General features: G+C 39.0%; 1 protein-coding gene across 2 annotated transcripts in view; it reads left to right on the forward strand.

The window, feature by feature from the left end:
• Positions 1 to 2,344, forward strand: part of st18 (ST18 C2H2C-type zinc finger transcription factor) — a 184,293-nt gene extending 181,949 nt beyond the window's left edge. For both annotated transcript variants that reach the window (XM_069921506.1, XM_069921507.1), the window contains one exon: positions 2,183 to 2,344. In XM_069921506.1, the coding sequence (XP_069777607.1) occupies positions 2,183 to 2,323 (141 nt within the window). In that variant the 3' untranslated portion in view covers positions 2,324 to 2,344. The remainder of the gene's footprint in view (positions 1 to 2,182) is intronic.
• The last annotated feature ends 24,458 nt before the right edge of the window (positions 2,345 to 26,802 follow it).

Here is a 26,802-nt window from a genome sequence, read left to right on the forward strand (position 1 = left end):
AGGAAGTTGAGGCATTCCCCAATACTTTTCGTGGAGAATGCACACCAACATCTTGCACTAAATTAGACCTTGCTCAGGAGTGCTTCACTATTCAATTCAATGATTCCCGAAGGCAAAGGTAACTATTTGGCTATTTTAATTGTTTTGAATATATTCAAATATTTATAACTGTTTTGAAGTGTTTACGTGCATTTAAATGTTTTAGAATCATTTTGTATTTCTGTTTAGTTTTTATCAAGTGATTTGTTTCACAAATCTTTCTTTATACAAGCCCAACCCCAATAAGCATTTGATAAATTTGACAGTGCCTAAGCTGCAGATGTACCTGTAGTTCAACTGGCCGTCAAAATTTCTGCCAACAATTGTGTGGACCAGGCTTTTTCTTCCACTTTATCCCAGTTCCTCCTTCGGCTGTTCCTTGCATTATGGAAACCCTTTGCTGTGAGGGATGAAACTCCTTCTGAACTATATTTCAACAATGTCAACTGCTCTAAGCTGTGTGCAGAAGGCTGGTTGCTTTCAAGTATATTTAAAACTAGGAAGGAGATGGGCAAGGCATTGTCTTAGTATACCTTAGAGAAATATTATTATGCCAGATCATTAAATTCAGGGATTCTCATGGGACCAGAATTGAAGGAGTGCAGATGTAGGATAGACCTGGTAATGGAGATAGATGGAGTGAGCCTGTGGACACACTGGAGAACAAAGATGAGAAAATAGTCATTTCTCAACCAAAAGCAGCAATAGGTTAGTAAGCACCAGCTGATTAGATAACAATATTTGTGCATGACTTTGATAGGTGGATAGGGAGAGTAAACTTTTCCATGAGCCTAAGTTTATTGGAGGGTGGGGTGTATTAGGATGGATAGTCATTATGGAGTGAATTGAAGTAAACAAGTCCAGGGTTTAAGATAAGGGTCCAGTGTTCAGGTCAACCACACCAAAGGCAGCTAATAGCGCAGAAAAGACATATTTTTTAATATATTGGTGCAAAATTATAGCAAATTAAGAGAGTAAAATATGGGCCTTGGAGGTCGTGGAGGAGGCACAGACACAACCACACCTTCAGATGCTTCATAATTATATATTTAAGATAGTGATTGATGTAAAAGAACTCAGGAAAAAAAAAACAACAGGCATGCTAATTTGTTCAATCAAGAGGGAATTACAAAGACATATTTTGCCTGATGATTGATCTGAGATACGTACAGCTGGTGAACTGATAATTCTGGATAAAGTAATCACAGGATGGGCACATCTCTGTCTCATTCATACTCACAACATAGTCCTTATAAACAACCACATCTAATTGTTGGCCCATAATTAAGAAAAAAAAATAGCAATTTGGAATGTGTGCCATTCAGGTGAATGTCATTAACATGCAAGGTACAGACATGGAACTTCCTTCAAGCTCCAATAAGAACATTGTGGGACAGGATTTTCCTGACGGAAAGATTGCTGAATGCTTTTGGGAGTTCATTAGGGTGACTATGGATTTGCTGAGCAGTTTTCAATAGTTGATTTGTAGTTATGTTTTTTCGAAACATAGACTTTATTCACAATAAATTATTTACAAAAAGAAAACTGTTCAAAGTCTCTTCACACCCTTAGTGCTGTCTCCACACATTTCCATCACTGTACATTGTGACATTCATTTTCTTTTTAGCAGCGTTGCCGTCACTGTGGCACCTTGTCGCTACCACCCCCCCTCCCCCCACTCCATTGTTTGAGGGCCTTGCCTAGATCTCAGCTTCTCATTGCCTGATGGCAGAAGGACTCTACAATGTATTCCTTTTCCACAGCATCCTCATGTTGGCTGCGCCAAGCCTCAGTGCATCCCTCAGCCTGAAATGTGACCACCAGTAGCATTCCCTCACTGACATCTCTGCTTGCTGAAAGACCAACAAATTTCAGGAAAACCAAAGGGTACCTTTCAATGAGTTGATGGTCTTTATTAGTGTCAGGTAGGGACCAGTCAGGTGGCAGGCCAGATATTCTAGCCAAATGTGTAATCTATATTTATAAGATATAATCCCAGGTAAAAGTGAGGCATCTTCATTCAGCAAGACACAATGATTTATATTGTTAAAAAAAAACAACTTGATTTTTTTTTACATTACACGTAATTCACTTTTATTGTGTATTATACGTTCATTGTGTTAAACATGAATTTTTCATTTAGGAGCCAATCAGCGAACAGAATTTTGATTTGTACGTGAACACTTTGACTGACATGTACAGCAGCTTGGAGAGGAATTACACCCCTGAAAGCAAAGCCCTACTGGAAAGCATAAAACAAGCAGTAAAGGGTATCCAGGTGTGAGCCTTGTCTGTGCTAGTTTCCTGTTGCTGCTTCTGTAAATGCGAACGACATTTTTTTTACTTCTGGGCGGTACAATTCAGCTTCAGGTGTTGGTCACACATGTAATAGTGGCACATCTCAGAAAATGCAAACTCTAAATTTACAGCAGCCATATTACAAAACAAAATTATAGCCCTAATTGGCTATGATTTGAAGTTGTCATGAAGAAAAGCTAAGTAGCACTCCCTGATGATCATAAGACAATGCGTTTGTCGATGCTCTGAGATTATGTTGCAGAGTTACAACCCAGCATGAAATGAACTTAGAAGCTGATTTTGGAAATTCGACTGTCACGTTCCTTACAAAAAGAAACAGCCTTGAAATTGTGTAGTGTTGGCACCTGAAGCAAAAGATATTCACCTAAAATAAGCCTTCATTCATCTTCAGCAGAAACACTAACCTATGTAGATAAATGGTTTTAGATCACTTGCTAAAATAGCAGAGGACCAAATTGGAAACAGGTTAAGTGTATGTATATATACCTTAAGGTCCACTTGGCATGATTTCAGGGCTGCTTATTTTAAAATTCTTCAACTACATGCACCATGTGCAATAAGTAAAGAAGAATGTGGTGTAGTGCTAATTTTTAATTGATTGCATATAGTTAGATCTATGATAGGACATTGACATGAAAAAAATGGGAAGACATGACAGCATTGAAAACACTGCACTTACTTACGATACTTTCCTTTTGCACCAGTTTTCGTTTCTCATGTAAAAAGTGAGTAATTAGGTTATTTTTATAAGACATTATTATTTATTCCTTTTAATTTAAATGTTTTTGTTTTAATTATGCATACAGCATTATTTAATGAAATGGTTTTCTTGGACAAATTTGTAAAATTTGTTTGCTTATCTGGATTATAGAACAAGAAAAATATTTTTTTTAAGAAGGGACATTTTCCTTTGTGGGCTCTAAATGCAAATAACAAACAGAAATTATGTCTTATTCTAAATTTCAAAGAAAGATTTTTTTTGTTCTGGTGATGTATTCTGATAAATTTATTTTCTTATTACTGTGTTTTGCTATATATATATACATATGTAATCTTTACTTTTTATATTGTATTTTATATGACCAACAAATCAAGAATCATGCAAAAGGAAAGTGAGATGTAAAACACTGTCCTCTTGTGGCAAAGTAAATTTGGTATATCAGCTTTACAAAAAAAAACTCATCCTGGCAACAGTTGATGATAGACACAGGCTGTATATCAGGGACCACTGTACAATAACAGAGAAGCTTTGGACTGGAGGAATTGCAAAAATTGCTTGTAAGAAAATGTTTTTATGGATTTTTTTAAACATGTAAAATCTCATATTTCTTGTACACTACATTAGATCACTCACATGTACCACGTGCACGTCCATTCATGCACAGGTTTTTATACCTGCATTTGTTTGAATGGGTCTGTGTGCACATGTACTTGTGCTTGGGACAGAAGCTGATGGTTAAAAGTGACTGGAAATACTTACCTGTTAATTTTGCATATTTATTTAAGTTGATGAAACATAGTTTGTAAAACAAATTTTAAACATTCATTGGTGCTAGGTATAACATTTGATTTATGTGCAAGTTAGACTATGTTCTGTGAAATGTTTTCCTAAAATTTATTGATCAAAGAGCTCCTTCTATGATTTTTTTTCTTTCATGCACTGTCAATGAGGACCATCTCATAAGTTCTTTCAATGAGTTGTTTCATTTGAATCTGTATTCAATGTGAATGTCATTTGGGGCCTTCACTCGGAGATTATTACATCAGCTGACAAAACTAGTTCTGATCAAAGTCATTCCATACTTTTGGAGGTGTGGAACTTTTGTTACATTGACAAGAGTCTTTTAGAATTATTTACTCAGAATAGAATGAAAGGTCTGAAAATGCTAATCTGAAAATGAAACTCTGACATAGCCTCAATGTTTACAATGGTAATATGAATTCAAGAGCATTGCACTAAATCAGCCATTTGCAACATATTTTTGGCTCTGGTCCCCTTAGGACTCTGCCCAAAGTTTATGGGCCCCTTTCCCTCTGAAGCAATCAAATTTAATTGATTGCTTCTGTATTTCTCTCCTACTGACTATGTAAAAATCAAAAAATATTTAAAGATTTCAGTGTGTCATCTCCCATAAATGTGCTGAGGCCCCCACTGAGAATGGCTGCAATAAATGACATTAAATTTACTGTCATTAAATATTATCACCTCTATGAGAGTGGTAATAGTTACTTTTCCAGTATGCATTGTTGGTATCGCAGGCCTCTCCCCAAACATAGGAATTGAAAGCAGGTGTAAGTTTCATTTCATATGTAAGATTTATCAAAATAAATCCCAAGACTTGCCTTATTCAAATTTCGGTGCCACTTTCAGACACTTTGCTGTATGTCATACATTTAGAACAAATGCAGAATGTTCCTGTAAATGTTTCATGGCAGTGGATCACTGTTGACCACATAAATTAAATAGTCACCTTTAAACACCATAAATGATGTGGTTACATTGCAACAAGAACCAGTTACACTTTTGCACCGAAACAAATTGTATTTTATATAAAAATAATTTCAGTTTAACTTCGTGGCCAGGAAACTCAGGGGATGGGGACGAATGCCAATAATGTTTGCTGCTTGGGAGTATTTTTATTGGCTGTAATAAAGTGCAAAGCCAGGCAGGCAGCCAGTTAGAATTATCCTGATTTGTTCAGTGTACCAGAAAACTGGTCTTGTTAAAATGATCCCCGTAAGATGGCCTTAGGCAAATTGTTGCCTTCCTACATTTAGACTTGGGCTATTTTGAATCAGTTGGCTTCTGCTGAATGAGGAACACTTATTAAAAAAATCCAAATATCAGCAAGTTTAACTCAGCTTTCTTTGGTCTGAGAATGAAGCCTCAATATTTTAAAAGAGATTGCAGAAATGATAATGGACTGGTAGGAATGGATGCAGGATTTCAGATGAATTTATCCACATGGCCTCATTAACATATTGCCTCTAGTTCCCAGCCAATAAACTAGCAGCTCCATGAGAAACTAAGGCAGGAAACCCCATTCTGGGATTCCTGGATGTTCTTGTACAACCAGGGTTTGTAGAGGAGTCCAGAAATCAGAGCCTGGAATGGAGGGGGAAATCATTATATAAGCATGGAGTTGGTTTTAGTGAAAGGATTGGGAGGTTGCCAAGAAGAGGCCAAGCCCTTCCATTTCAATCAAGCTTCCTGAAGGATGCAACTCTATTTGAGATCAAAGCACCAGCTGCTAGCCTTGTGCTGTACAATCTCTAACCCCTTGGGTTTGCCCAAACCTTGTTTAGTCCATGTAGCAGTTTTCCCTTGTAGCCCACAAACATGGATACACAGAGGAGACTACAGATGTGAGGATCTGGAGCAACAAACAATCTTTTGGAGGAACTCAGCAAGTCAAGCAGCAGCAATGGGAATAAAATGAATGATTAACATTTCAGGCTGGTGTCTTGACTCATAGGATTCTGGCCCAAATGGTTGGCAATTCTTGTGCTGCTTGACCCATTGAGTTCCTCCAGCAGATTGTTTATAGGACACAGATATAGTGGGATCAGGACAGCCAGAGCTCCCAAATATAAAATAGCAACCAAAAACCTGTGCATGGTAGTTACTGGGAGGAGACTTTGGAGGCTGCAGTGAAAGATCTGAAATAAGAACCTCCACAGAGCTGACCAGAGATCACAGAGGTGCAGCTAATAGAGTTGCTGCCTCACAGTGTTAGATACCTGGGTTCAATCCTGACCTCCGATGCTGGCTGTGTGAATGTTCCCCTTGTGATAGCATGGGTTCATTTTGGGCACTCCAGTTTCCTCCCAAGTCCCAAAGATAAATGGTAGGATCTGGGGGTGGGTGAGGGGAATTGAAGGGAATGTGAAGAGATTTTGTCGCAGCTAAAGTACTGTGGGAATTGGTATTGCTCTGTGAGCTCACAGACGATGAATCCAAGAAAGAATAAAATATAGAATGTAGATGCACACTCTTAATCTTCCAGAGACTTGAGGTACATTGGAGCACCCTAGAAACATGATGTCAACCCATGGCTCACTGGCCACTTGATATTAGACCTGACCTGATATCCAGGGGCCAGACTAGACATGGCATCAGGGTTCCTAAAAGCCATTGACCTGAGACTGGAGAAGCATTGTCCCCATCCCAAAATCTCCCTCTGTTTCTGCTGCTACAACAGGCTTCATACAAGTGAAAGCCTACATTCTATTAGCTACCGTCAACTATGAGTAACAGCACTTGTTTAATTGCCTCACTGCCTTGAAACGTGTTGAGCTGCTAGAACCCTTGGTGCAAGGAAAAGTCAGATGGAGGAGAGGGAATGTAGGCCCCAAGATTCAAGATTAATTTATTACCATGTATAAAAAATACACAAACTTTGTTTTCCTTTTCTTTATCATGTAAAAACACACATGTAGGTGCCATTATCAGCACCCCTATCAAGGCAAGGAGAAGCAAAAGAGAGTCTGCTCAGAGATATTGGGGGTTTGTAGATTCCACCTCTTCCTCAATGCTGCCACTTCCTATGTTCCCATAATCTCCATAGCCACATGACCTCCTGTCTATTCCACTGGTGAACCGAAGCTTGAGACATCAAAGTTTCCCTATTTGGGGTCCCTTGATCTGAACTCCATATAGTGATTAGGAAGCTGTCCATGCCTGAGGCCTTCCAGGGGTCCTGCTTGTCATGGGCACCCTCACAAATCCCAGTTTCGGTCTCTGGCACCCTGCAGACACTGAACCATGTGCTGATCCACTGCGGTGATGCCATACACGGTCTTCTCCCAGGTGTCTCCTTAGCATGGGGCAATTCTTCCAGTCTGGTGCCCAGTGTCAGTTCACTGCTCTGTAACAACCGTCAAGGTCTAAGCTGCTGAGCATGGGTGCTGCCATCTTGGGCACAGATCACCATAGATTTTCCATTTTAAAGAAAAATGGGCAATTGTGTGGAACTGCTGGTCTGTAGAACTCTGCAGAGGAGCTCTGGAAGACATGTCAGTAGCGGCACTGCTGCTATAGCGTTTGCAGAAGTGCCACCAAATGTCCTACCTCTCTACCTGCTCTTTTAGGCATCAATACCCCATGGAAGATGTGGACAAAAAAGAGCATGAATATGAGCCTCAATGCTGCCTCCATATCTTTTCCATTTGCTGCGAAGCTGGGACAAGTATTATCAGGAAGTTCAAGGATAGGTGCAGGGGTCCCTGTAGTTCATTTCTCTGCCATTTTATTATTGAGTATATTAGGGCACAGGGCTTTTCTTACGAAAAAAAAATATTAAGTAAGGAGTGGGTTTTTTTTCCCCCTTTAGATTATTTTCATAGCGAGTTTAGAGGATTGACTTGATTTAAGATCAAGCACAACAAGGGTAAACCTAAAGATTAGAGCTATCTAGTTTCATGTGTAATATCTGTGTATTACATGATAACTTCTCCTGATTCCAATATATATTTCACAGTTTCCTTTTAAAAGTATGTAACAGCATTTTACCACATATTAAAGCAAATCGATTACTTTTCAGGACAATATATTTATTAATAATTTTGAAGAGTTTTTTAACTCAATTTTGGAAACTTTAAAATTACTTAAAATGTCTTAAATTAACAATTTAAAGATCATTTTAATACATATGATAAAATCATTAAATAGGGCAATGTGAAAGAAAAGATTGGGAAGTGTGGCTGGAACAGGCCCAAGGTACGAAGGGGAAAGCTCACTCCTTATATTTATGGCAATAATATAGCTTTATGCCCAACTTTTAGGATAAACCTTTCAAAAATTTTAAAAAATTGTTGAAATGCCAATCCTTGGAATCTTTCAGTAACATTATTCATTAAAATTGTCTAAATTGTGATCATCATGTAAATTCCTAAGTCAAATATATGTTCTTGCGATGCTCTGCATGGAGATTCTGTTTAATATTAATGATATGATGTTGCAAGTGACATATATCAAAGGAACATTTCCCTTTCATCCACATTTATAAAGTTGCTTAGAAATAAGGTATAGTCATAGCCTGAAAGATCTGTTTCACAGTCAATAGATTTTACTTTCCTAGCAATATGTTGAGAGAAAATAGACATTTTGAAAGCAGAAATACATGACCACAATTTTCTAGTTCACATATCCTATAGTACAGTACCTGTATAAAGGAATTTAAGGTTATGATTGGGGTTATAATTTTTCTCCTTTTTTGAAAGATGTACAAATTTTATTGTTTTTAATACTTGGAATTTTAGGAATTCCAAGAGATTTTTTTCTGCGTGCATTTGAACAGCAAAGGATAATTATAGATAATCAGCATGGTTTTGTGAATGGGAAAATTTGAATGACAAATTTGACTGAGTTATTTGAAGAAGTGACTAAGATTAATGAGTGCAGGGTAGCAGAGCCTTAGCAAAGCCTTTGACAATGTCCTGCATGGTTGGCTGGTCACAACGGATCTAGGGTAAGGTGGTCAACTGGATACAGAATTGGCTTGATGGTAGGAAACAGAAGATGGTGGTGGGAGGGGGGGGGGTGTTGTTATGCAGCTTGGAGATCTATGACCAGTGGTTTACAGCAGGGATCAAAAATAGGTTCATGCTGCTTGTCATCTATATTAACATTTGCAATGTAGTAAGTTTGCTGAGGATACCAACATTGGTGATATAATGGAAGTATGTGTGAAGTGTTTCACTTTGGTATGTTAAACCAGGGCAGGACTTACAAGGTGAATGGCTTTGTAGATTTGTTATTCAACAAAGAACGTGGGGGGGGGGGGTGGTGTGTTGGGTGGGGGAATACAGGTACATAGTTCGACGAAAATAATTCCACCTCTAGAGTCCTCTGGGTTAAAAATTCTAAAGAGTCATGACCTTCAGAGAAAATACATTTCTTCTCAGCTTTGTCTTAAGTGTATCCCCTTATGGCCCCTAATTTTAAACCTGCTCATTAGAGAAAGCATCATCCCAATATCCATCCTGCAAATTCTCCTCTGAAATTTGAAAATCTGCAGTTGTGGAAATCTGAAACAAAACCAGAAAATGCTGGCAATACTCAGCAAATCAGGTTTCCGCGATGGAAAGATAAATTGGGTTAACATTTGAAGTCAAAGACACTTCATCTGAACTGGAAAGAGAAAACAAGCTAGTTTTAGGTTGTAGAGAGAATGGGGGAGGTTGCATTGCACAAAGTGAGTCCAGGGTTGCTATGGTTCTTAGGAGCTATGGTTAATAGATTATAATTTAATGAGAGAGCATAGCAACAGACCCTTCTGGCCCACAAGCCCACAACATCCAATTAACCAATAAATCTTCAGAATGTGGGGAGAAACACACATGGGCACAGGGAGAATGAAAAAAAAATCCTTACAGACAGTAGCGGATTCAAACGTAGGTCACTGACACGATGATAATGTTGGACTGACTTCCACGTGAAACATTATTGAATTCAGTTAAAAAAAACTTAAGGGGTATGCAAAAGTTGTGACATGTAGATCAAAGGAACGGACAATAAAAAAAAGAGGATATTGGAATTGTGCAGCTGATCTGACTCTGTCTGTAGAGAGAAATAATTAATTAATATTACAGGTGAAAACAAGCAGTTGCTGTACAGAGAAAGGAAGTTATATAAAATTTTAGAATTTAACATTGAGTCCAGGAGGATGCAGGACACTCAGACAGAAGATAAAGTTGTGTTCCTCATGGGAACAGTGAAAAAGTTCACAAACAAGAAGATCATAATGGGAATGTAAAAGAGAATTAAAATTACTGACAACTGAAAGCTCAGCATTGTTTCCATGAACTATAAAAATCATTGTGTCTTAATGTGAATAAATAAATATTAATAAGTGACAAAATTGTTAAAGTAGTTATCACTGTTTACAAAGTTTTTGGTGGTATAATACTTAATCAGCAGGAAAACACTAATTTTCTTCCACATATCTGAACACTGTATTTCTGGTCGATATTGATGCCTCCGTCTTACTTCTTAATCTCCTGATGTTATGCTGAAAGGTCACACTTGAGAGTTCCAAAGATTTATAACCTTCTGTGAAAAGACATTTCTCCTCATTTCTGTCTTAAGTGAGTGTTTTGCCCTTAATTTTAAATACCCTCCACTAGGGGAAATGTTTTCCGAGCTTGCATCCTCCAAACTCTCCTCTGAAACATGAAAATCTGCAGTTGCTAGAAATCTGAAATAAAATCAAAAATACTTAGCAGTCAGGCAGCCTCTAGAGAAAGAAAAACAAGCTTAATGAGTCTTCACTACTGAGGAGTAATTAGTTGACTACATAATTGAGGATTCATGCCTCATTATAGAGCACAGTTTGCTGAATGCAAGATGTGCACTAAAAAGCTTCAGGCTACCTTTACTGCTTTATCAACCATGAGTGTCATTCGGTAAATTCTGGCTTTCAATGTTTCCTCCTCCTCTCCAGAGTGGGACTTATTCATGTGGATAAGAATGTCCCTCAGAGCCCACCTTAAAGATGTCATGGGCTTTCCTTTAGAAATTTGCCAGATCTAATACATTCATTTATATTGATGCAACACTCAAATTAGCAGGTAAAATCCTTTCTGCTGCTCTTTCTCCATGTTCAGAGCCGTTTATATTTTATATCCAAGGAAATTCAGACAGAATGTCTAAATTGATTTTTAGATAATTAATTTAATGACTTCTTTTTTGCTTATTTACTGTTTAATAATTCACAGCTCAAGTATATTTTGTCAGTTGTTTGCTTTTCAAAACTATTCCGAACTGTTATTGAAAAATTGACCGGATAAAATGACTTTGATCATACATTTCTTCATTAATTTATTTTCATGTAGCAGTGTTGCAATGTACACTCACCACAAGTTTTCTGTTCCAAAAGTGGTGGAATGACTCATCCATGTACACTTCAAATTCTCAAAAACGGCAGGCAATTTTTCATAACTGTTTGGGGTCAGGTACGATGCTTAAAAATGTGACATACTGTAATGCAGCCTACTAATTCAAAACTACCATTTTCTAAAAGAAAAAATATATACAGGGATAGAATATAATCCTTGTTGCACTTTTTATGAAGTGGAAATCAGGGGAAGGAAAGATCTTTACTGTGGGCAATTTTCAGCATTTGCCCAATGGTTACAGAGACATTAAAAGATGGCTTCACAGAATCCCAGGATGGTTTCCAAAATCATTACATGATTAATCATGTGGTCTAACCTCTGATGCAGGAGGCAAATTGGGATGTGCTGAGTTGAGGAGGTATGAAGGCCACCGTGTCTAGTAATGAGACATCAGCGAAGTAGTGAGTTATTTTAACTGTCTTCATGCGGAACCCAGAGGAGCCACTTTCTGTCTTCCTTTGAATTACCTGAGCGCTGCTGCCAATGGGAAATTTCCCAAATTTGATCCTATTAAAATGGATAGGCTTCCTCCAGTGACAAAGGGTGTCAGCAGTTTGCTGAAGTAAGGCTTAGGCTTAATTTCACGTGAGCCTTGGGACTTCCTTCAATGTGTTTTTTTTTGTGTATGCATTGTTTGTTATAGGGACCAATAATCAGTTTGTTCCCAATAGACTAGTCAATAAATTAAATAATTTTAATGAAGCAAGATATGATGGTGGCCCCGTACTTAGAATGAGTCCTCTAGATCTCATGCAGTAGATCAGCAGAAATTTTGGAGAGTAGTTTACATGGCCTTTTGTGGTTGTTTGCTAATGTTGCAAACTAAAATATGTGATGTAAACCTGAGCTCAGTCACTTGCACAATATTTGAGATTCTGGTTTGTTTCCTGTCACCAGCAAGTTAATTCACAAAATCTTTAGCATGCAGAGCAAAAATCCATCGGGACACTCAGCTTAGGTATGAACCCTCTCTTTACTCAGCAGTGGTGTAGAAAATTTGGTGGACACTGCAGCTCCATATCTATCTGTATAATTACGCATTTTTATTCAGGCTCCTTATGGCTTTTGCCAGTAATAGCCATATAGTTTCACACAGATGAGCACTTTCTTAACAGTCAGTAAGCTTTGTCATCTTTGTCAACCCTCATATTTGTCAATAGTCGGATGGCCATTCCAAAAGGAGGACATGGTCATAGGTTACTAAAAATATATACACACATAGTTTGTTTGCATTTGTTGTTTTTGCAATGCCATTTAAATCTTATATGAAAAATATATATTTTTAAACACACTGTCTGTGTGTGTACATACATAAATACATATCCTTCTTTTGGAATATCCACCCTAAATAGGGTTATTGAAGAACATATAAGCTGAAAGAGCAAACCAAAAACATGAGATCCTAAACTCTTCAGATGCCTATGCAGATGAAATGGATTTACAGTGCCAGAAGTAATTGTAGAGGATTCTCCTTTAGATGCAAGTGTTTTTAGTGGGCCTTCTGAATCAGTAACCCAAATGTTAATATTTTAAACAGTGATATCACACAGTGGAATTAATGTGGCAAACATGCCTGTTCTCATTGCTGAGAGTTAAAGGGGAAGCTCAATTTAAATACTTGGAGTAGGAGGGATAGGATTGTGTGGAATGGGGGGTGGGGTGGTGGGGGTGGAATTTCTATTTACTCTTGTTTTCTTTTTCCTTCTCTCTACCTAATTACCTCCCCTTCATGCCATGTGAGTACTGCCCATCACAGCCATTTCCTGCCTTGCTTTTGTTGATGTAAACTTGTGTTCAGCTTGAGATCTGTTTCCAAAACTATCCATTTCACAGTCACCAGTAGGTTCACAGGATTAATGTTGACTTAACATTTTATGAATTTTTAGCCCATGTTTCATTCTTTACATATTTATTCTGGGAACATCTCTTACCTAGTTTAATTAATGGATTTGGGTTTAACTGGGTGATGGATGTTCAGTTAGTCAATTGCCAGAAAGAGATCCCATTCCAATTCTTGAGCTAGTTTATTTGCTTTCCCAGCAAGTTGTGGTCTGGCAGTGCAGAAAACTGAATCCTTCTTGATTGTTTGAACCTGGTTGAATCCACATGGATCAGAAGATATAATTGGAGGAGGCCCATGTGAATGGAAATTAAAACTGGAATTTACCATTCATTTTCAATAAATTTTAAAAAGAAATGCTTTAGGCATGATTTCTATGAAACAATAATTTAAAACAAGCAATTAAATTATTGCTTGTTTAATAATTACATGATATTAATCAAATTATTATAAGCTTGTTCTTTGTAGAATATATTATTAAAAGGGAAAATGGTTGATCAACACTTGAAATATTAAACTTGTTTAATATTAGTTTTCATGAACTCTCACCAGTCACTTACCGCTGCTTAAAACCTCTTCTCAATCGTTCTACAAGATGGCTTTACTTCCGTCATTTTTGGAAAGTTTATACCTATAATATATTCTTAACATTACAGTTTCACAAGAGTTTATAAAAAGTTGAATTCCACTTTGAAATCAACTTACCATCAGCTCTGTCATCACAATGCAATGAGGTTCATTCCCACTTCCTGCTCATTTCCACTTGTTGCTGCCTTTAGTGTTTGTGATGACATGCACGTAACCACTATTAGATCTTGTCAAGTTACTCGAGACCTTAATGATCATTAAAGTGAAGCCACTTACAAAAAGTACAAATTAAAGAAAAAAATCTCAATTCCTCTGGACCTTCAAGGCAAATCTATAAAAACGACGAAGATGTGGTGTGCGCTGAATTGTTTTTGTTGGATGATGTACATATATGACACCTTGTTTTCTGATGATCTTGCCTTAACATTTGAAAGGGTTGGGTCCAGAAAAGATTTGTCTGTAGTTCTTAAAAAGTTCCCCTAAAAAAACAGACTAGAACAGAGCCCAGTTTAAAAAGCATAGAGCCCAGATATCTATAATTAGATTATTACTGCTGTCATACTGCATCTCCTAAATAGAGTGGGAATCAAGTAAAAAATTGCTACCACACATGAAAATTATTACTTTTTTTTATAAACATAATATCATGGTAATATACTGAAACTTAAAGCAAAGCATTGATTTTAAAGAAATCTTTTAAGTTCAGTTTTATATATAAAGTATAATTATTTTGTAATTGTCCAGAATTTTGTGTACTCATTCATAACAATTATTTGTAATTGCTTGAAGCTAATTTAAACGTGCTGTTTAATGTCTTGGCTCAGGTATTTCTGTGTAGTATAAATATTAATATTTATTGTTTCCAACTGGTTCATACTTGATGTATTTTGTAATGTGCACTGAATTGTTGTTTGTGTCAGACTGCATTAATAATACTAGATTTTATTGTAAAATTTGCATTTCTCAGCCCTGATGAAGTGTACATTTTTTTTTATGTTTGTGAAGGTTGTACATTGATGGTTCTTCATGTAATTGCTATTTCTTACACAAGGAGACAGACACACATGTATTGAATACTATACAGTTTTTTGTATGGTAGCAAATAAAAATGTTAACTAAATATTATTTTAGTATTAATTATATGTGCTTTATAATTCACGATTTAGTCATTGCAAAAGATACATAATGATCTTCAAAGTCACTTTAGACAATAGAAAGAACAATTGGAAAAATACTCAAGATGCTATCAGTATTGGATAAGAAAACATTAATTTGGCAACTTTGCCTCGATCTTTTGAAATATTTCTAGGCAGACAAACTCCCAATGGGTATGGATTCATAAGAAGGATTCTTTTTAACCTTGTTCAAGACAGTGAATGTTGTCAGGTTATTTGCTCCATAACTTCGATATACCAACAAGCCATTTCTAACAGCAGCTAAAAGGACAAAAAGAAACGCTTGATTGATGGATTTCTCAGGTCATTTCCTAGCATCACTCTATCCTCTTGAATTCTGCTGCCACCTAGCTACTTAGTCGCTGGATTTAGAACCATAGAACACTGCAGCACAGAAATAGGCCCCTTTGGCCCTTGTAGTCTATGCCAAAACATTTTTTTTTGTCTGGTCCCACTGACCTGCAGCCAGTCCATAGCCCTCCATACCTTTCCCAACCATGTACTTGTCCAAATTTTTCTTAAGTGTTAAAATTGAACCTGCATTTACCACTTTAGCTGGCAGCTCATTCCATACTTCTGCCACTCTCTGCATGAAGAAGTTCCCCCTCATGGTCCCCCTAAACCTATCCCCTTTCACTCTTAACCCATGTTTTCTGGTTTGTCAGAATTTTAATTTTAATTACTTCGATCAAAGCATTCTTCTATACTCCAGGGTATAAAGTCATAACCTATTTAACCTTTCCCTGTTAACTCAGTTCCTGAAGATCGGGAAACATCCTAATAAATCTACTCTCTACTCTTTATATCTTATTGATATCTTTACTGTAGTTAGATGATCAAAATTGGACACAATACTCCAAATTTGGCCTCACCAATAGCTTAGACAACTTTAACATTACATCCCAACTTCTATACTCCATACTTTGATTTATGAATGCCAATATGCCAAAACCTCTCTTTACAACCCTATCCACCTGTGACGATACTTACAGGGAATTATGTATCTGTATTCCAAGATCTGTCTATTCTACCAAACTCTTCCATGCCCTACCATTTACCATGTATGTCCTTTCTTGGTTGGTCATTGTAAAATGCAACACCTCACACTTGGTTGCACTAAATTCCATTTGCATATTTGTAGCTCATTTTTCTAGCCTGTCAAGATCCCTCTGCAAGTTTTGAAAACCTTCTTCGCTGTCCACAATTCCTCCATCTTAGTGACATCTCCAAACATGCTGATCCAATTTACCACATTATCATCCAGGTCATTGGCATAGATGACAACAATGGTCCCAGCACTAATCACTGAGGCACACCACCAGTTACAGGCCTCCAGCCTGAGAAGATATTATCCACCACTACACTTTGGCTTCTCCCATCCAGCCATTGTTAAATCTAGTTCACTATTTTACCATAAATACCTGGCATCTGAACCTTCCAGATTAACCTCCCATGTGGGACCTTTTCAAAGGTTTTACTAAAGTCCATGTAGACAACATCCACAGCCATTCCTTCATCAATTATCCTTGTAACCTCCTTGAAAAACTGTTTAAGATTAAACACACACAAAGCCATTATGACTATCCCAAATCAGTCCATGCCTACCCAAATAATAGTACATATGATCTCTTAGAATATAGTCCAATAATTTACCTACTGCTAATGTCAGGATCAGCAGCCTATAATTTCCAGGGTTACTTTTGGAGCCTTTCTTAAATAACAGAACAATGTAAGCTACCTTCCAATTCTCCAGCACCACAGCCATAGCTCAGGACATTTTTAAATGTTTCAGCTAGAGCCCCTGCAATTTCTACTCTAGTTTCCCTCAAGGTCCAAGAGAATATCTTGTCAGGCCCTGGGGATTCATCCACAATTATTTGCTTTAAGACAGCAGGTACTTCCTCCTCTTTAACCTCCATGACCTCATTGTCTGTTTTTCTTATTTCCCATGACTCCATGTCTGTTTCATGAGTGAATACTGATGAGAAAAAAAAATAAAATGTCCCCCATCTCTTTTTGCTCCATACAAAACTGACCACTCTGATCTTCAAGGTGACCAATTATGTCCCTTACTATCCTTTTGCTCTTAATATACCTGTAGAAATCCTTTGGATTTTCCTTCACATTGTCTGCCAAAGCAACCTCATGTCTCATTTTAGCTTTCTTGATTTATTTCTTGAGGTTTTTCTTGCATTTTTAATACTCCTCAAGTACCTCATTTGCTCCATGTTGCCTATACCTTCTACTGAACAAGATTCCCGATATCCCTCAAAAACCAAGGTTCCCTATGCCTGATAACCTTGCCTTTAATTTTGATAGGAACATACAAATTCTGTACTCTGAAAATTTCATCATTGAAAGTCCTCCAATTACCTCGCACATCCTTCCCCAACAACAACATCCCAATCCACGCATTCCTGATCCTTTCCCATTTCCTCAAAATGAGCCTTTCTCCAGTTTAGAATCTTAACTCGAGGCCCAGACCTATCCTTCAACATGACTAATGAAACTAACTGGACCCAAGGTGTTTCCCTGCATATATTTCTGTTACCTGTATTGCCTCATTCCCTAAAATGAGATCCAGTAGTGCAGTATCTCTAGTTGGTACCTCTAAATATTGATTTAGAAAACTTTCCTGAACACATTAGCCAAACTCCAAGCCATCCAGCTCTTTTACTGTATGGGACGCCCAGTCAATATGTGGAAATTAAAATCTCCTTCTATCACAACCTTATGTTTCTTGCAGCTGAGTGCTCTCTCTTTACAGATTTACTCCTCCAATTCTCATTAACTATTGGACAGTCCCAAGAATGTAGTCATTCCTCAGCTCCACCCATATAGCCTCTGTAGACAAGCTTCTGATCTGACCTGCTGTGATATTTTCCCTGAAGAACAACCCCACTCCTCTCCCCTTTCATCCCTCCTATTCTATCATGTCGAGAGCAATGGAGGGGGAGGGAAGATTTAAAAATAATAGTATTTAGTATAGGCAATAATGGGAGGAAAATATGTGAAAGAAGTGGCATCTTTTTAGGTGGATAGTGTAAATATGTGACCTTGTTAAGAAGGTAGCAGTGTCCAAGTCAAAAACTCCACAAGGCAGAGCCCTGGTCGGAACTATCTGCACAATCATCTTCCAGAAGATAATGTGAATGGATTTATTCACTTCTCTAATTCCTGGCTGCCCTCTGAATTGCTAGAAAGAAATAATAGTAATGGTGGTCAACGAAAGGCCAGAGAATATTCAATTTTACGTGGTACTGCTTCAGGAAATGCAGAAGATGTACGTGTAACTAGTCAGCAACAAAGAAGGGTTGAGACGTTTCTGGGGATGAAGGAATCTCCAGGCAAGACAATATCTTATTGCCCACCTCAAACAGGAGAGACTGAAGAAGGGCAGGGGAACAGCAAATAAATGTGACTGGAGGTGGACGCTCACCTTGATTGGATGATTCAGAGATCAGTGGAACTGGGAAGACAATTGGAGTCTGTATGTGGGGGGAGGTAGGACCGGTGATTGGATGGGAATGTGCCCCCTTATGACGCCATCACAGTTCTTGTGGAAAACGATGTTCCCACAACATGACTGAGTGAGGAACTCAGATTTTAAACCTAAGGAAAATGAAGTAATACTTTTCATTTAGTAATAATTTCACTGGAAACAATAATATATCTAAGGTGTCTTGTGCTTAGGATGAGCATGGCAAGAAGTAACTTAGATAAAGGCCCAACGCCTTTTTTCTGCAATTCTTATCTGTGAAAACTATGCAGTTGCAATGAGTTGACAGCAGATCGACAAGGACGATAATACAGGGAAGAACCATAGAACACTACAGCACAAAAACAGGCCCTTAGGCATTCTAGACTGTGCCGTACTATTTTTCTGCCCTAATCCCTCTAACCTACACCCCGATCATATCCCTCCAAACCTCTCATATCTATTTACCTGTCCATTTTTTCTTAATGTTAAAATTGAGCCTGCATTTACTAATTCAGCTGGTAGCTCACACGCCCACCATTCTGTGTGAAGAAATTCCCCATAATGTTCTTTTTGAACTTTACCCTTTTCACCTTAAGCCATGTCCTCTGATTTTTATCTGCTCTAACCTCATTGGACAAAGTCTGCTTGCATTTACTCTATCAATATCAATCATAATTTTGTACATCTCTATCAAATTTCCTCTCAGTTTTCTGTGCTCCAGAGAATAAATTCCAAATCTGTTTAACCTTTCCTGCAACACAGTTTTTAAAGTCCTGTCAACATCCTTGTAAATCTCTGCACTCTTTCATTCTTATTCATATCCTTCTTGTAGTTAGGTGATCAAAGCTGCAGACAATACTCCAAATTTAGCAACTTCAAGACTGAAGATCTTATACAACTTCATCACCATAACATCCCATCTCTTGTATGCAATGTGTTTGATTTATGAAGCCAATATGTCAAAATCTCCTTTTATGATTCTATCTACATGTGATACCACTTTCAGTGATTTATGTGTTGTATTCCCAGATTCATCTGTTCTACCACATTCCTCAGTGCCCTACCATTTACAGTGCATGCCCTACCTTGACTTATTCTTGCAAAGTACAATGCCTCACATTTTTTTTCATTAAATTCCATCTGCCATTTTGTAACCCATTTTTCAAGCCATTCCAGATCCCTCTGCAAGCTTTGATAGCTTTACTCACTGTCCACAATGCCGCCAATCATTGGGTCATCTGCAAACTTGCTTATTGCCACATTATTATCCAGATCATTGATACAGATGACAAACAACTATGGACCCAGCACCAATCCTTGAGCCACACCACTAGTCACAGGCCTCCAATCGAGAGGCAATCATCCACTAGCACTCTTTTGCATCTCTCATAAAGCCAATTTGCTATCTCCCCATGAACAAAGAGTGACTGAATCTTCCTGACTAACATCCCATGCTGACGAACGATGCCTCCCCTTTGCCTTTTATCCCTCCACTCTATTGTTTCTGAAATACCAGAACTCCGGAACATTGAGCTGCCTGTCCTGCCTCTCCTGCAACCAAATTTCACTAATTGACTCAATGTCATAATTCCACCTGCAAATCCACACTCTAAGCTCATCTGCCTTTCCTCCAATACACCTTGCATTGAAATAGACACGGTTTAGAATATTATTACCAACACGCACAGCCCTTTGATTTTTGTCTTAACAATCTGTTTTCACTCTCACTCCATTCAATGCTCTGGCACTCTAGTTCCCATGCCCTGTAAATCTATCTTAATTTCTCCACCCCCCCTCTCCCCAACACAGAGCAGCACTAGCAAACTTTCCCGCAAGGATATTCGCCCCTCCAGTTCATGCCGAACTCTATAGCTATGGTTTCTATGGGTGGAGACAATATCATGCATGGGTCTTGTCGGCAAAATATAGTTTTTTTGTTGATGACTTCAAAACTTGCCTTGCACCTTGTTTGGCATCATTACAAATGCTCACCATACTCCGTGCACATGCATGTCAACTGCATCGAGGACCTAGTTAAAAAATTCAAGAGTGAACCTCTTAGATTTTGCCACTGTATTGTTATTTGATCTCAATTTAGGTTAAGGAATTTTATTCGGTGAGAGTTTGTGGAATGCACAATAGCAAGAAAATAAATACAAAATGTATACATTTTGACATAACTATGTGTACAATTGGTACTCCAACTCTAACTCAGGATAAGTTGCTCAGCTGTTTTTTGTTAGTTGTTTTTTTAAATATGGTAGGTTAGGTGGGATTTTTTTAATATAATACTTCTGGTTTTTTTTAATTCACCCATTGCAGTGGAGGGGGGGGGGGTCGAGATTATACCGTTTCAAGTTTTGTGTGTGTGTGTGTGTGTGTGTGTGTGTGTGTGTGTGTGTGTGTGTGTGTGTGTGTGTGTGTGTGTGTGTGTGTGTGTGTGTGTGTGTGTGTGTGTGTGTGTGTGTGTGTGTGTGGTGATATAGTATTTTCAGTTTTGTTCCCTTTTCTTCATTGCATTTCCTTTAAAAACCAATAAAAAATATTGGAAAAGAAAAGAAATCTAGACATTGTGCTCAAAGTTCTGTTTTACTATTTCCATTGGTGGACTTATCATTCGTTCTTTTCTCTTAACATTTTTGTAAAAAAAACATAGGAAAGGGGTGGGACGGTGATGCAGCAGGTGGATTTACTGCATCGTAGCTCCAGAGACCTGGGTTCCATACTGATTTTGAATGCTGGCTGTGTGGAATTTGTAGGTTCTCCCTTTGACCGCATAGATTTTGCCTCAGTGCTTCAGTTTCCTCCCTCACCACAAAGATGTATGAGGTGGTAGATAAATTGGCTGCTATAAGTTGCCCCACATCTGTAGATGGGTGATCGAATCTGAGGAAAGTTAATAAGAATGTGGGGAGAATGAATTGGGCTTGGATGGTCAAAGGTCAGCTCAACTTTATGGTCTGAAGTGTCTTTTTCAATGCTGGGACCAAGGAAAGCTGCCTCAGGACCTTCGTGATGCCATCATCATCACCCTGTACAAAAACAAAGGCGAGAAATCAGACTGCTCAAACTACAGGGGAATCATGCTGCTCTCCATTGCAGGCAAAATCTTTGCTAGGATTCTCCTAAATAGAATAATACCTAGTGTCGCCAAAAATGTTCTCCAAGAATCTCAGTGCGGCTTTCGCGCAAACAGAGGAACTACTGACATGGTCTTTGCCTTCAGACAGCTCCAAGAAAAGTGCAGAGAACAAAACAAAGGACTCTACATCATCTTTGTTGACCTCACCAAAGCCTTCGACACCGTGAGTAGGAAAGGGCTTTGGAAAATAATAGAGCGCCTCGGATGCCCCCCCCAAAGTTCCTCAACATGGTTATCCAACTGCACGAACACCAACAAAGTCGGGTCAGATACAGCAATTAGCTCTCTGAACCCTTCTCCATTAACAATGGCGTGAAGCAAGGCTGCATTCTCGCACCAACCCTCTTTTCAATCTTCTTCAGCATGATGTTGAAATAAGCCATGAAAAACCTCAACAATGAAGACGCTGTTTACATCCGGTACCGCACGGATGGCAGTCTCTTCAATCTGAGGCGCCTGCAAGCTCACACCAAGACACAAGAGCAACTTGTCCATGAACTACTCTTTGCAGACGATGCCGCTTTAGTTCAGAGCCAGGTCTTCAGCGCTTGACGTCCTGTTTTGCAGAAACTACCAAAATTTTTGGCCTGGAAGTCAGCCTGAAGAAAACTGAGGTCCTCCATCAGCCAGCTCCCCACCATGACTACAAGCCCCCCCACATCTCCATCCGGCACACAAAACTCAAAACGGTCAACCAGTTTACCTATCTCGGCTGCACCATTTCATCGGATGCAAGGATCGACAACGAGATAGATAAGACTCGCCAAGGCAAATAGCGCCTTTGGAAGACTACACAAAAGAGTCTGGAAAAACAACCAACTGAAAAACCTCACAAAGATTAGTATATACAGAGCCATTGTCATACCCACACTCCTGTTCGGCTCCGAATCGTGGGTCCTCTACCGACATCACTTACGGCTCCTAGAACGCTTCCATCAGCGTTGTCTCCGCTCCATCCTCAACATTCATTGGAGTGACTTCATCACTAACATCGAAGTACTCGGGATGGCAGAGGCCGACAGCATCAAATCCATGGTGCTGAAGATCCAACTACGATGGGTAGGTCACGTCTCCAGAATGGAGGACCATCGCCTTCCCAAGATCGTGTTATATAGCGATCTCTCCACTGGCCACTGTAACAGAGGTGCACTAAAGAAGAGGTACAAGGACTGCCTAAAGAAATCTCTTGGTGCCTGCCACATTGACCACCGCCAGTGGGCTGATATCGCCTCAAACCATGCATCTTGGCACCTCACAGTTCGGCAGGCAGCAACCTCCTTTGAAGCCCATCTCACTGACAAAAGACAAAGGAGGAAAATCCCAACACCCAACCCCAACCAACCAATTTTCCCTTGCAACCGCTGCAACCGTGTCTGCCTGTCCCATATCGGACTTGTCAGCCACAAACGAGCCTGCAGCTGACATGGACATTACCCCTCCATTAATCTTCGACCACGAAGCCAAGCCAAAGATACCTATATGGCTCTAACTCAAAAGTTAGTGAGAGGATTCAAGTCTAAATTTAAGTTATTGGGAATCACTATCTTGGAGGATCTTTCCTGGACCAAACATACTAAAAGCATCATCAAAAAAGCATGTTAGCAACTCTACTTCCTCAGGAGTTTGTGGAGGTTTGGTATGATTTCAGAAACCCTGGAAAATTTCTACAGATGTGTGGTAGACTGTGTGCTGACCAACTGCATCTCCATCTGTTATGAGTGTAAAGCCCTCCAAAAAGTAGTGGACACAGCCCAAGACATCACAGGCTAAACCATCTCCACCATCAAGAACATCAATAGGAAGGCTGCCATCAGAGAGGAGCAGCAATCATCAAGGATCCACACCACCCAGTACATGCTCTATTTTCACTGCTACCCTCAGGAAAGACTTACACCACCAGATACAGGAACAGCTGCTACCCCTCCACCATCAGATTTCTCAACAACAAACTCAATCAGCGCCTCATTTATGGACTCTTACTTTTGCACTTTATTGATTTTTTTTCTCTCTGTATGGAAGTTATTTGGTTTACATTTCTTTATTTGCTGACGTGTACATTGAGCACTGCTTTTTCTTGGAACTGCCGACAAGTGGTAATCCTGCCTCACCCGCAGGAGAAAAGAATCTCCGGGTTGCATGTGCTGTCATGTGTACTCTGACAATAAATCTGAAATCAGAATCTGATTGTGAATGCATACATATTTTCCTACCACAAGATGGTGCAACAGACTTCATTTACTAAAATAGAGAGAGAGGCAGGAGGACTGAAAAATTTGCTGGGTGATGCTGTGACATGATGCTCCTGGTAGAGAAATGGTGCAGTGAATTCCAGATATCTTAGGTGCATATAATTCAAATGATAGCAGTTTCTCCAGGAAACATTTCATTTTGCAGCAGCCCTCTAAATGTTTTAATGGGCAAAGATTGCAGTGTAGCAAATGGTTTAACCCAGAGTCAAGGGTTAACCTTTACAAGAGTAATCCAAAAGCAGTGAAGCAAAGGAAGCAGTCACAGAGCCTTTTTAATTTTATTTAATACTACACTTCTAAGTCAGTGAATTTTGGTCAATTTACTTTACATATTTTTTTATAGCTAAGTATTTTTTTCTGTATTGCACAATTATTTTATTTACTGTACACTTCTTTTTTTGTTTACATTTCTCTCTTTTGTATATGGATTTTTTTTCTTGAGAATGCCAAGACACTCATCTGAGTGCTACTGGTACGATGTAACCCAATACTACCTATCATATGGTTGCGTGGTCCACGACTAAACCAGCTCCGCCACCAGGCTTGCATGTGTGGAGCGTGGCTAGACACCCTTTAGAATTAAAAACTAGACCTGTCAAAAGGCAGACGAACCCTCTCATAGGGTCCACAACCATCTAGCAAACACATGCCGTGAAGTGCAGAAAGGGCATCCATTGCATCGAAGTTTGGTCTGGCCATTCACTACAACAGAACATGCCCCAGTCATCTTGGTCCTCACCAAGCCACTGGATCCAGGAGGGGATGTCGAGAGGGTGGGTCTGGACCTGTGCAAACCCTACTCACCTAAATCCATTCACGTACACGCTGCTCCTTTCTCAGGAGTTGGGTATCCTCATATCAAATCCCACAAACTGACTGAAAGGAACCATTATCATCCTATGGATGGATAGTCAGAAGAACACTTTATAGTTACTGAGAAGTAGAAATTCTCCCTGGCCCACAGGAAAACAATCTCAGGATTGTATGTATTGCCATGTATGTACACTGACAATAAATCTAAACTTTGAAATTTGAACTTTGAAAGTAGTGATGGGAATTAGCCTAAAAGTGCAACATTCAATATTCTTTGAAGAGCAAAGTTCTGCAGGTATAAAAATCTAAAGGTTTGTACAGCACATACACAGGGCCTCCTGATGCATCACAAATATTGAAGTGCTGCATCAATTAACTTAATCCAATTGAAACAGTAGAGGCAATTGTAGCATCCTTCAACTGCTGTTCCAATCAATCTGGGGACTGATTTTATTTGTGACACAAGTTACAAAATCACTTGAAATTCGTGGGTGTCAACATCTGTGAGGATCTATCCTGTGGAGGCAAACATGAAGAAGATTCACCAGTGGCTAATCAGGGATTTGAGGAGATTTGGTACGTCACAGAAGACTCTTGAAAACTTTTACAGGTGTACTGTGGAGAGCATTCTGGCTGGTTGCATCACTGTCTAGTAAAGAAGTGCCGATGTTCAGGAAAAGAAATAACTCCAGAGTTAACTCAACCTGCAACATCACGGGCAACAGGCTTCACTCCATTCAATATATCCACAAGAGACAGTGTCTTAAGAAAGCAGCTTCTATTCTCAAGGTCCCCCAACACAGAGGTCACTGCTACCATCAGGAAAAAAGGTGCCAAACCTGAAGATAAGTGACACAAGGACTGCTTCTTCTTCTCTACCATCAGATTCCTGAATGACTAATGAACCAAGACACTGTCTTACTTTGACTTTTCCTCCACTATTCTTGTTTATTTTTGTAAGGCACTTTATGTTTGTACTGTGACGCTGCCACCAAAATAAATATTCATGACTTGTTCATGACAATAAATTCTGATTCTGGTTATTTTTCTGGAAGGTCGGGGACGGATTCCTGAAGATGAAGTTGCCAAGGCCATTTTAAAACAAAATCAGATGTGCCAAGGGAGATTATTTACTTCTCGTCAAAAATATAATGTCCATTGTGTGATATCACTCTTTATTGAGAAGTTATTCCTTCAGATGTAAGCATTGTTTTACCATTCAAGCTATTGGGAAATTTAAAAAATATTAAATTTGCTGTCACTTTATATTTATTTTAGCAATAAGAATTCTTTTATAAGCCATTTTTGTTCAAAATAATAACTTCTTTGCACATATTACTTTCAAAGAACTGATGATTTGATTATATGAATTGACAAAATTCAAAAATATTACATTCATGCTACACAGGTATCAATAATGATAAATATTTGAATATTTTTGAATATTTGAATACTTAATATTTTGATCATATTAGCATAACGAAGGAGGGGAGCTCTTGAGTTTCTTCAAGAAATAATTTCAGCATCAACCTGTGCCAGTTTGGGTTTGAACAGGGATCATCAAGCAATTATTTGATCAGTTTGGTTTTCTTTCTTAAATAAGCATGAAGAACAGATTACAAAATAAAGCATTACAACTACAGGCAGTCCAAAATCAATGCTGAAAATATTGAAAGTTGCATAAAGAATGAATCACTGAGATGATGACAATGGAAAATGGCAGCCCTGCTGGAGCTACTGTAATGGCAGTGCTATTCCTGGTGCAGTCCAGGGAGAGTGGAGACCGGAGACACAGAGCAGCTCTAAAGGGTTCAACCACCCAGTCCTAATGGCTCCATACATGGCTTGTTAAAGGACCCAACGGTGCTTTATTTTATAATCATGCAAGCATGGGATCTGTGCTCAAAATAGTGGCGCCTGTGCTGTCAGCAGTCTCAAAGAGTTGCAGACACTGGGGCAGTGGTGGACTGGCACAGGGCATCTGAAATGGGGAGAAATCCCCTCAGTGAGAAGGATAAACATGGGAGATGATCCAACAGGAAAGATGACTGGCCATGCTGGTGGGCCAGCGAGGGGCTCAGCGGCTGGAAGACCCAGGCAGGCTGGAGGCGATGCTGTGGCTGCTGGAGACTGGATTATGGGAGACCGGTATCAGAGCTGGGATTTGAGAGGGTGCTGAGGGCAAGAAGGACTCTTGAAGGGCCTCAGTCGTTGAAGACTTCCTGATCGCGTCAGAGATTTGGATTGAAGCTGCAGTC

The sequence above is a fragment of the Narcine bancroftii genome, chromosome 2 (genome assembly GCF_036971445.1).
Source record: "Narcine bancroftii isolate sNarBan1 chromosome 2, sNarBan1.hap1, whole genome shotgun sequence".
Classification (NCBI taxonomy): Eukaryota; Metazoa; Chordata; class Chondrichthyes; order Torpediniformes; family Narcinidae; genus Narcine; species Narcine bancroftii.